At 42.3% G+C, this 12,133-nt stretch overlaps 1 protein-coding gene across 3 annotated transcripts in view; it reads left to right on the top strand.

Moving 5' to 3' along the window:
• Nucleotides 1-1,438: 1,438 nt before the first annotated feature.
• Nucleotides 1,439-12,133, top strand: part of CLRN1 (clarin 1) — a gene marked incomplete at both ends in the record, with an annotated part of 31,347 nt that continues 20,652 nt past the window's right edge. For 2 of the 3 annotated variants that reach the window (XM_080655555.1, XM_080655554.1), the window contains one exon: nt 1,439-1,691. In XM_080655555.1, coding sequence (XP_080511681.1) covers nt 1,439-1,691 — 253 coding nt within the window. Of the gene's footprint in view, nt 1,696-12,133 lie in introns of all 3 variants that reach the window. The other variant, XM_080655553.1, reaches the window with a different exon arrangement.

Here is a 12,133-nt window from a genome sequence, read left to right as displayed (position 1 = left end):
TAGGTCAGAGCCTAGCACAATAATGTGGCATACAACAGATATTCAGTAAACACCGCCCCCCCCTCCACCCCGCATATCTGTGCCCAAGAACAGGAATCTCATTGGAAATTCAGGATTTAAAAGCTATCACTGAATTCTGAATTTTAGTCTTCAGATCTTGACAATTTAATCAAACTCACTTGCTACTTAATCTCGCTTATGACTTTGTCTTTTTACTCCCTAACAGAGTGGTCGGCAAACTCATTAGTCAACAGAGCCAAATATCAACAGTACAACAATTGAAATTTCTTTTGAGAGCCAAATTTTTTAAACTTAAACTTCTTCTAACGCCACTTCTTCAAAATAGACTTGCCCAGGCCGTGGTATTTTGTGGAAGAGCCACATTCAAGGGGCCAAAGAGCCGCATGTGGCTTGCGAGCCGCAGTTTGCCGACCACGGCAATTACCTCTCCTGGGACCCTTGTTTTTCTGTGGCAAATTCTTAGAACCTCCCATCTGACCACAGTCTTCTTCTTATGACCATACCCTTATCTTCTTTACAGATTCTGGTACTTCTCAGACTCATAATAATATCCCCTTACTATTGTCCTGAAGCAGCCAAATATTTGAAAGGAAAGCAGTTAGAAACCTAGATATTTGTAACTACATCTCCGTATTTTCGTTTGCCAGGAAAAACTTGAATCAAATTCTCCACTGACACATTGGTTCTAAATCTTAGATCTGGGAGAAAAAAAAAGCTTGGAGGGCAAGCCCTGGTGGTTGGTGTAGGGTACTTCAAATCCATGCAGGACCCAATTCAAGCCTATAATTTTTCCTGCGACAATGATATTTTTTTCAAAATCAGTTAACACCAACCAATAAATAGACACATGTCCTTTCCACCTCTGCAAAAATTCTCTTCTGTCCCATCAAAAAAAAAAAAAAAAAAAACCCATACAAAACCAAACTCACAAAAATAAAAACACATCAATACACGAACTTCTCAAGTTGCTGAAAATTTACCATAGGAACTAAGCCTGTTTCTGAAAGTTTCAGCTCACCCAATCAGACAAAAGGCTGAAGAAAGGGAGGCATTTATCAAGTTACTCGGAGGACTCCCATCTGTTATCTTAGACCTTTGTTACCAAGGGACACAGGAGGAGATACTCAAGGCAGTTTGAAAGAGTTTTATTTTACAGATTCTTAGTTCAAAGATTTCAAATTAGAGAGAAGTAGAAGCAAAAAGGGAGAAAAGACAAGTACGTGTGCTGAAGAAGCCTTCTATGGCATTCTGCAGACATTTCACCTGACCGCAGCCCCCGGCGACAAAGCTCCTCTTCAGCTTCGTTCCATCTGTTCAGCTTCTATAATCAATGCAGTCAAAGGGACAGTCAAGTAGCTTCTCATCACTCAAAAGGTCTTATTTTTGAACTTCACCCTCACAAAAGCCACTTCTCATTATGCCAAGCCAACAGAAGAAAGTCATTTTTTGCATGGCAGGGGTATTAAGCTTCGTGTGTGCCCTTGGAGTTGTGACAGCCTTGGGGACACCATTGTGGATCAAAGCCACCTTCCTCTGCAAAACAGGGGCTCTGCTAGTTAACGCCTCGGGGCAGGAGCTGGACAAGTTCATGGGGGAGATGCAGTACGGGCTCTTTCATGGAGAAGGCATGAGGCAGTGCGGACTAGGAGCACGGCCCTTTCGGTTCTCATGTAAGTAGCAACTGCATTTTGTTTTTTTAATATCTTAGGCACGCTCCTCCAAGGATTGCAGGAAATTATTTTTAAGAGCCTTGTCCTGTCTATTTCAGGACTTTTTATACAGGTATGACCCACTTGAAATACCTAAGACTCTTCTGAGCAATCTCTTCTCCCTAGCTTTTATTTTGTGTTAATTTTATTATTTCATCCTTGCTATTTTTATTATGACAACGTATAGTTAATGAGTGGCTATGGAGTTAAACTTTTTGAAAAGAAATTTTTTATTGAATATTAATATTTACATAAGAAATTATGGGGTCTTGTTAAAAAGGGAGGGACTTAGAAATGATTTTAATTTTGTTCTTTAAAGAAGTGTCAGGCAGTGCTGTGGGCTCCTTAACCAAGCCTCGCTGCTTTCTATCCCACTCATGACTTTGTTTCCTGTCCACTCCCCTTTATCCTTGCAACGTCCTCTCCTGCTCATGAATACTTTTTTAAACCGACTTGGAATCACTTGGCTATAGAAATTTAAAGCAATCAGCTGTGCTAACTGGGAGAGAAATAGTTGCCTGTTTAGTACAGTATAGAAAATTTTCACGTGATTGACTTTCAAATCACGTAGAGAATATGAGACAGATCTTCTGTCACGATTTTTGTGAAATGGAAGTGTTATCCTCAATATTTATAACCTGTTTATCTTAAGAAGATAACTTCTTAAAAGTTACCATGTCGAATAGGCAACTCATTAAATGAAAATTAATAAGAAATCATTTGATATATCTTTCACAACACGCATGTATAAATTATTATTTCAAAAGGACTGGTTTGGAACAATCTTATGAAGACACAACCAGTAAATTAGTGCATAAATCACTCCTCAGGAAAAGAGGTTGCCAATGAGGCATTGAAAGTGAATTATTATTTTGTCTGGGTATTTTTTTTCACCAGCATAGTTAGAAGGCTAAATTAATTGAATTTATTATTAACATATGCAGTATCTAATTAAATTTCAGAGCTGGTCTATTTATATTTCTGCAACACTGCTTATATCTTTTTAGCAGTCATTGGCTACCAACCTTCATCTCACATAGTGAGTTCATAAGTGATAAGAATTTTCATAGGGTGCCAGCAATTCTCCAAGGATTAGTCTTCAGCTTTTCAAGAAATGATTATACACTAGATTTTATGAAGTGGATACCAACTCTTTTTACTGAATGGCTTCAGCTTATTAAGGTAATGGGGCTGTTAGAGTTGCTTAGCTTTCATGGGGGAAGGGGGGAGGGCGGAGAACAAAGCAGAATGCCACATGATTTGCAACATATTACAAAATTAAAAAAGGAAAGAAAATGAGCGAGGTGATTAACCATGAGTCGCTGGCAGCTTAAAGCAGGAGTAAAGCTTCTCACAGACAACTTTAGACAAAAGCAGGGAACATACAGTGAGGTTCCTGGAGTCTGCATTTTCTACAGAGAAATGTTTCAAAAACAATGTTTCCTGAATGCTTACTAGACACTAAGCACTATGCACATTTTGTCCCATTTAACCCTCACTCAGCCACATTTATCTGTGGTTCAATGGCAGGCTGTTATGGCTGTGTTCTATGCTGGTCTTATCTCAGATGAAGTTGGTCCAATCAGGCATCCCTCCCTTTGCTTTCTGTGAGGACTCAGAGCTGGTGGGCTTAAACAATACCCTCCCCTATCTCACAGAGTTGCATTAATCCCTTATTTTCCCCCAGCCTAGTGAAGAAAATTTTATATTTGCTTGTCTGTTCTATGGTGACAACCCTTCCCATATATACTATCCCAGACACGTTAACACTCCATTCATTTCTGAGGCCCAGGGAAGTGTATTTACAGTATAACTTTTTCTGTCTAAGCAGAAAAGTATCCTTTTCAATGGAACATGAGAGAAAGTTGGGAAAACTGTAGAATAAATAGATCCAATAGACTCCCTAAAAGGCATAATGCTCATTTAAATAAACACCCCCTTTGAGTGTTAAAATCTTCCTAATCAATGTGCCTCAGGACACACCCAGTTTATACTCTCAGTGCAACAGAGCTTCTTGGTCCACAGCTTCCCATTCAAAATGCTAGTGCCCTGTCTAGGGTGTTCCATTAACATCCCCTTGAAGGGAGAAAGCTCTCTGATGTTCTTCCTGATAGGAAAATATAGCCCTGTTCACATAAAAGAATCAGAGCCCAACCATGTCTTCTTAATAATAGCTTCAAAATCCAGGGCCCCCAAAAAGTTAAGAGTTGGATGATTCTTTTGTTCCTTCGAGTTCAACTTAAAATTAGAGTACACCTCATTTCCCAGAATTTTCCCCTTTCTCCTTTTCCCTTTTGAAAGTTATTAAGCAAACATCTGGATTTGCAGAAACTTTCCAATGTAGGCAGAGTGGAAAAGGTAACTCATCAAAGTATCAGTAACTTTACGGCCAAGTTTCTTCGTGATCATGTTATCACCAGTTAATATGCACGCATATTTCAGTTTTGTTGGATTGCTAAATGCTACCTTGTTTACCGAACTTTTCATTTAGATCAGCAATGGCCAACAGAAATGTAATGCAAGCCATAAATGCAAGCCACATATGTAATTTCAAATGTTCTAGTAGCCATATTAGAAAAAGCAGTAAAAGGAACAAGTGAAATAAATTTTAATGACATATTTTCTGTAACCCAAAATGTCCAGAATACTGTCAATTTAACTGTTAAAAAAGTAGTGGGCTATTTTTACTTTTGTTTGGTGATAAGTCTTGGAAGTGTGGTGTGCATGTTGTACTTACAACACATCTCAACTCAGACCAGCCATAGTTCAAGTGTTCACTAGCCATTTCAATGTGACTAATAGCTGTCACACTGGAGAGTGCAAATCTAGATGGAGATTCGCTCTCAATAAATTGGGCATTGACAGTGTCCATATTCTAAATGAATTTTTGCTTGTTTCTCTACAAGGTTATGTGTGTTATTTTTATGTGCAATGTATGTGTAACTTTTAAAACCGAGATATATGGTATAACATGAGGATGAAGACTAGGCCAGAAAAATAGTTAGGCAATGTTGTCATTTTTGTTCTTATTAAATGGTCCTATTGACTACTCTATCTCTTTTAATTATAACAAGAATCTTTCCTGCCAGCATGCACAGCTATGCTGGAAAAACTTCTGCCTCATTTACTCTGGCCAGTTCTCATCCATTTAAGGGTCAGTGGTTCATTTTCTAGAGGTCACCAGCACTCATGCCTAACATGCAATTTCATTCATTATAATGAAGAACTGTTTTTCTTTCAAGGCAACACAAGTGGTAGGCTTAATTTTTCCTGATATGCCACCTGTAAACTTTTAATGATGATTTTAAACTCTAAATATGCCATCAAGACAAAAACTGCCAGTTTTGTGTTCTGTGTGTATGGGTAGGTTTCTGCTTTGGTGGTTTGAAACACTGCAGAGCATCATCAAAATATGATACCCAAGAATCACATGGTATCAATCATTCCTAGATACGCCAATCTGTTCATTGCCAAGAAAGTTCAATGAGCTGGTAAAACATATGGAATCTTTTTTTTTTTTTTGAAATGTGAAAAATAAAATTTAACCAATCATGTATCACAGCTTGCTACTTAAGTCATACAAAGCATTTTAATTTAATGACTGAAATTTTGTAGAAAGCTTAACAGAGGCTTAGATTTTCATATTTTAAGCAGAGTTTCTTTACCAAATAAGCATATGTTCCAGACTGCAGAGGGAATGTTGAGACTACTTCTATGAGCAAGCAAGTGGCTTCTCAAACATATTTGGGGCAGAAGAGTTGGGATTCTGGATCTCTGTCACCTCTGCCATTCTGTCGCCATGGTCTCCTGCTAACCCACCTGCCTGGCCCAGATGATCTCCTGGTCACCATCTTCACAACCTGCACCCTCCCCATTACCTTGCCAAACCACGCAGAGCTGCAAAGGTCTTTGATGTACCTGTCTCTCCTCCCTTCCTTAGTGTGTGGCCTGTGTGGAAGCAGGCTGGTGGGGGTGGAAACGGGAGCCTATGGAGTTCACCTGGTAAGACTACCTGGTGGGATGAATGGGGAAAGGAAGCGACTTGCATCATTTCACCTAGCCTGCATGGGCCCTCCTGACTTTTACCTTCAGGCACTAATGTAGTCTCACTCACCCATCAAAACAGTCCAGAAGCCTGTCGGCATGGCTCAGTGGTTGAGAGTCTACCTAGGACCCAGGAGGTCACAGTTCAATTCCCCATCGGGGGGGTGCATGCCCAGGTTGCAGGCTCAATCCCCAGTGTGGGGTGTGCAGAAGGCAGCTAATCGATGATTCTCTCTCATCATTGATGTTTCTATCTCTCTTTCCCTCTCCCTTCCTCTCTGAAAAATATATTTTTAAAAATATATTTTAAAAAACATACAAAAAAACAGTCCAGCAAATGGAGATTTTGTTTTCCTTCCATTGGAAAAAAAGTGATTAGTGGAATAGAAGAGAGTAATGTTTAAGAAGCACTAGTGTAAAGGAAAACCCTACAATTTCTCTCAACCAAATAACTTTTTCCTCCTCTGTCCTTTCCAGACCTTGATGTTCACTCTACTATTTCAAATCACTTTGTTTTATAAGTATTTGAGAATGTGTATTTCTCTGCACGGTGATCCTGAGCCCCAAGAAGGCAGAGGCTGTGCAGTATTCATGCTGGTGCTCCCTCAAACAGGACCTAGCACAGCTCATGTCACAAAGAGGTACTTAGTAAATTCAGTGGAACCTGGGTTCTTGAACTTAATTAATTCCAGAAGGCTGTTTGAGAAGTGATTTGTTAAAAAACTAAATCATATTTCCTATTATAAATCATGTAAATTGAATTAATTTGTTCCAGACCCCCAAATGATTCCATTTTAAGCTTTCTTATATACAGTACATACTAGTATCTAATCTATATATGTAAAAGGCCTGTGGCCATAACGCCATAACGCCCAATGACCGGACTCACCAGGAGGTGCATTGATGGGTCCTGCGGTGGCGCTGGCAGCACTGGTGGCCAGGGCTCTGGGTTCCGCGGCAGCACTGGCGGCCAGGGATCTGGGTCCCGCGGCACCAGCAGGTCAGGCTCTGCTCTGGGTCCTGTGGCTCGTGTGGCAACGAAGGGCCCACGGCTTGCATGGTGGCGCGTGGCCGCAGGCTACTCATGCACGATTTCGTGCGTGCTGGGCCTCTAGAGTACTATAAACAAACACTTGTTTTCTTTAAATTTATCAAACCACCCTTAAATGAACCATTTTCAGCACTCAGTTCAGGGGTCTCTTTCAGGAGGTCAGTATACAGCATCTTAGCTTTTTCACGTATCATTACCTTTGAAATGCTCTCATCAGCTAACTGCTTTTTATCTTTCCAAATCAACACATTTTTCAATTGCCTGTGATCATTGTTTCTTTCACACCCTTAATATCATTTGCACTTTTGATAGTCTCTATTTTTAATGCATTTTTAAAACTATGTTTTTATTGATTTTTATTTTTTTTTCTTTCCAGTAGCGCCATTTATTTATTGGACAAAAGTATTGGATATAATTCAATTAAGAAATAGAAAGCAAATCAGTTAGTTCAATAAAGAGGACTTATTTATTAGGTATTAAAAAACTGGAAACATGGAGGTAGCAACAGCAGAAAGCACCTGCCTCCCCTAGGCTAATTCTGTCCTCTGCTTCTTCTAGTCTACTGTTGAAATCTTCCATGGTATTTTTGATTGTAGTTATATCACTTTTGATTTCTTCCTGGTTTTTGCATAGGTTGTTGATTTTCTTGTCCATCTGGTGTATGAACTGTACAACCATTACTCTGAATTCTTTTTCTGTCATGTTGCATGCTTCCTTTTCACTTATTTCCTTTCTTGGCGATTCCTCTTTTTTTTCCTCTGGGGATTGTTTCATTGCCTCCCCATTCTTATTATCACCAGAAGGTTCAAATGTTGAGTTGCAGGGGCCTGGGCCATGTGCAGTGGGACCTTCACACCCCCTGAGGGTCACTGAAGCGCTCCGACACCAAGACGTGTGGCTGCCGTGGGTGGGTGGGAGCCACGCTCTCCCAGGATCAGAGTCACAGGTGCTTTGTGTGGCCTCGTATGCGCACCTAGAATCAGGGACCCCACCTGCGCCACACTGAAACAGAGACCCCGCTGGCGTGTGCTGAAAATCAGAGTCCCCTAGCACGTGTCAGGATTCATCTCGCCCTGTGCCCATGCCGAGAATTGAGTATCAGAGTCTCTGTTGCTTGGGGCGGCCTTGTGCGGAGAATCAGGGTCCCTGTGTGCTCATGCGCCAAGAATTGGAGTCACTGGCTCTTAGTATGAATGCACTGGGAATCAGGGATCCCAGGAACGAGCAATGAGAAACAGAGTCAAGTCACTGGTGCTCAATGCTGCCTCGCGCGCCGGGAATCAGGATCCCCAGTCTGCTTGGGGGACTGGGTTGCACAGTCACACTGTGTCAGCAGGAGGTCCACTCCTGCCCTGCAGAAAACGCTCTTCTGTGTGTGCTTGCCCTGAATCAAGGTCAGGTGGCTCTGCCGTCCTGTGTGGGCATGGGGTCTGGTCCTGCAGGTGTGCACTGTGGGAAACAAACTCCCTGTGTCCATGTACCCAGGCTCAGATTCAGCACAGCATCCCTGCGTGGGGGCGGGGTCTGGCTGCAGGAAACAAACTTCCCATGTCCGCACACCCAGGCTCAAATTCAGGTAGAGGCGCCGCTGCTGTGTGTGGGCAGGAGGCCTGTTTGAGCGGAGAGGGTCTGGCAGTTCCTATGCCACTGCTGTGGGGCTGGCAGGGAGGGGGATTGGCTCTGTGACTCACAGAAATCTGTGGCCGGGGTACCTGGAGTCTTGGTGTCCGTGGGTCTGCAACTGTGGTTGCAGGTCTATTACCCGAGTGACTGTAGGGTCCCGGTTTGCGACTGAGAGCAGATTGGGTAGTGGCGAGGCTAGGATCCTAGTCTCAACCAGTTCTGTTCTTCAAGATGGTGCAGTCCCTGTGCCGGCAGTGTCCTCCCTGGAGTGTTTGCGGTGGCAGCGGGGTTTCGCTGTCTAAGACTGCCTGGATTGGCAGCCCCTTGGAAGACCTGCAGGATCTAACTGTCCCTAGCTCTCACTCACACACACCATACACGTCCACACACTCCTCTATCGCTTCCTCACTCTCTCACACACTCTCCCTCCCTACTTTCTTGCTGGTCACCATCTTGGGTCATTTTTATTGATTTTTAGACAGAGAGGAAAAGAGAGGGATAGAGAGATGGAAACATCAATGAGAAAGAAACATCGATTGGCTGCCTCCTGAATGACCCCTACTGGGGATCAAGCCCACAACCTGGGCATGTGCTCTAATCAGGAATTGAACAAGGGACCTCTTGGTTTCAGACAACCCCCCCCTCCCGCCAAAAAAAAAACACCTTATTTCAGCTGCCCATTTATTGGGTACCTCACAGGTGCCAAGCATCTTGCATATATCATCTCTAGCCCTTCCATGGAGGTATTGTGATACTACTCCTCTTAAACAAATGCAGACACTGGAAACTCAGAGAGATCACAAAAATTTCCCAGTCACAGAGCTATAGTAGGAGCAGACCTGGGATTGAAATTCAGATGCATAGGATAGACTGTGCTAGTCTTCTATCACATTGGCCTCCTTACAATGTGCAAAAGGGACACAGAGATGAAGAAAATGTAAGAATAGTCTTCGATTTCACCATCCATTTAAAAGCTGATGCTGCGACTTCACAAGCACTAGTTCTCATATAGCCTTGTGATGGCCCTTGGCCTTCAGACCCGGGTTCATTCATTGTCTCTTCTATTCATATTTCCGTGGCCCTGATGTCTAAGCTCCATCTTTGAACTTTCTTTGTGAGGTAAAATAGCCAAGCCAAGCCTGTTTAATAATCTAGGTTGAACAGGTCACACACTTATTGCTAATCTTTGGGTTTTGTAAGCATATTGTTGAATGTTAATGTTGATGGCAGAGGTATCTGACTGCCTATGTGGTGAGCTGACTTAGAATCACTGTCGACCCAAATCTTCATGGTATGATCTTCAAACTAGTTCTTTGACTACAACAATTATTTCATCATAGCAATCCCAAATGGTGTAGTCCAGTGGTCAGCAAACTCATTAGTCAACAGAGCGGCAAACCATGGCTTGCGAGCCGCATGTGGCTCATGAGTCACAGTTTGCCGACCACTGGTATAGTTTTTCCTGGGGTGATAGAAGCAGTTTCAAAACACAGTCAGGAACAAAGAGAAAGGCAGACACATATCATTGTATTCACTTTCAAAATTTCCAAAAACATTCATTAAGAGCTAGTGGAAAATTAGAGCATAAATTAAAATCTCATTAAAAAAAAAAATCTATACAATGGAATACTATGCTGCAGTAAAAAAGAAGGAGTTCTTACCATTTGCAACAGCATGGATGGAACTGGAGAGCATTATGCTCAGTGAAATAAGCCAGTCAGAGAAAGATAAATATCACTTGATCTTACTCATTTATGGAATATAATGAACAACAGAAACTGATGAACAAAAACAGATCCAGAGACAGAGAAACATCAATCAGACCATCAAACCTCAGGGGGAAGGTAGGGGAAGGTGGGGGTAAGGGGGAGAGATCAACCAAAGGACTTGTATGCATGCATATGAGCCTAACCAATGGGCATAGACAACAGGGGGGTGAGGGCATGAGTGGGGGGGATGAAGCGGGGGCAATGGGGGAATAAGGACACACATGTAACACCTTAATTAATAAAGAAATTAAATAATAATTAAAAAATAAAAATAAAATAAAAAATAAAAAACACACACCAAAAACTCATTATTACTCTCACATATATCAGGAATTTATAAAGTTGAAGGAACATATTTAAAAACAAAACTAATTTACATTAAACAATGACAAACTTGCCTTTCATCTAGTCATGCAGCTGAACACCCAGACTGGTTGTGGTATGACACACCTTTATTGCTGGTGTGATAGACCTAACAGTGAACTGTGTCTGCAGACTAATTCATGCAGGATTCAGATTTTGCTCCTGCCCAGCAGTTCTAACTATGGCAAAGCCATTATTGGGAGTTATTTCCCTGACATAATCATACCCTGTGGATTAGGAGCAGTTAAATGGGTTCTGTTATCAGAGGTACCTATGTGCCAAAGCAGCTGCCATCCCTAAGCCACCATTGGTGATTAAGACTCACTGATGGGGCTGCCTCCAAAGAGGCTTGAGTCAGGTACATGCCTTTCAGCTGAGAGGAATTCAGGGGAGGTACTCAGAAAATTGTATTTTAAATGCCACCAGGTCTCCCCCTTTTAAGTGCTGGGGTCATGGGTTTCATTCTCCCTGACCGTGCAGTCATCAGAAGCCTGGCTCCGTACCTGGGTGTGAGATTAAGGTGATAGTAAAGGAGATGAATGCATTGAGCGGGTGGCAAAGAATGGCTTTCACTGGATTTTCATAATGACTGGCTGCAGGTGGACTGAGGGGAAAGTCACATCAAGAACATTTCTGTAAGAAGAAAGAAATATTCTTTCTTATCCCCTTTCAAGAAAATGAATAGCAGAGCACTAAGGGGCCAAATGCGACTTCATTTTTACACGCCTTTTATGTGAAGAAGGGCAAGTTGAGAAGGAAAATGGCCGCAGAAGCTACATTATGGCTTTAATCTAGGAAGAAGCTGCTGCTTTATTGCTGACATCCTTATCAGAGATTGTCTTCATTCTGAGATGGCACTACCTGCATTTTACATCTGGCCAGATGGTGAAAGGGTTCATGAGACCTAATCGTTAGATCAGTGGTCCACATCCCTGGCTTCACTTTGCAATCACCCACAGAGGTCAGGTGGTAGCTAGATGAACCCTAAAGCCAGGCTTGGTGTCTGTGTGTGTGCGTGTGTGTGTGTGGGTGTGTGTTTACAGTGGGGGAACTTGAGCCTTGAGCATGATTCTATGCTGAGGGGATAGGGTGCTAGAGGAAAAGGCTGAAGATAGATAGGAGAGGTAGGTAATAAGTCTAGAAAGCACCCTGTGAAGGTGGAAAAGGGTGGGTCTGAGAGTACAGGTAGAAGGCCACACCTTGGACAGGAGGAAAAAAAATTCACTAAGAGTAGAGGAAAGGTTGGACATGGACCAAAGAGAAGGTGTGAGTGGATGGCAGTGGGGACTGGAAAGTTGAGGCAATTCCCCTGATAGCCTGTGTTTGTTCTGTGAAATGGAAGAGTTCAGTTCACTAGAGATTTTTAAGCTTTGCATAAGCCAGACATATAAGACTAAGGGAAATGGAGATGGGGATGGGATATGTACTTAAGAGTGGGGGAAGTTTGGAATATTTGACAAGGGACAGAAAATGAAGACTGGAAAAGGCTTTTCAGAATTGGGGGACCATAGGTCAGAGGCTTGAGGAGTCACTCTCTGACCAAGAGAGGTGCA

The sequence above is a fragment of the Plecotus auritus genome (assembly GCF_963455305.1).
Source record: "Plecotus auritus genome assembly, chromosome: 2".
Taxonomy (NCBI): Eukaryota; Metazoa; Chordata; class Mammalia; order Chiroptera; family Vespertilionidae; genus Plecotus; species Plecotus auritus.
The sequence above is the reverse complement of the archived record's forward strand: the minus strand, read 5'-3'. Positions and strand labels throughout refer to the sequence as shown.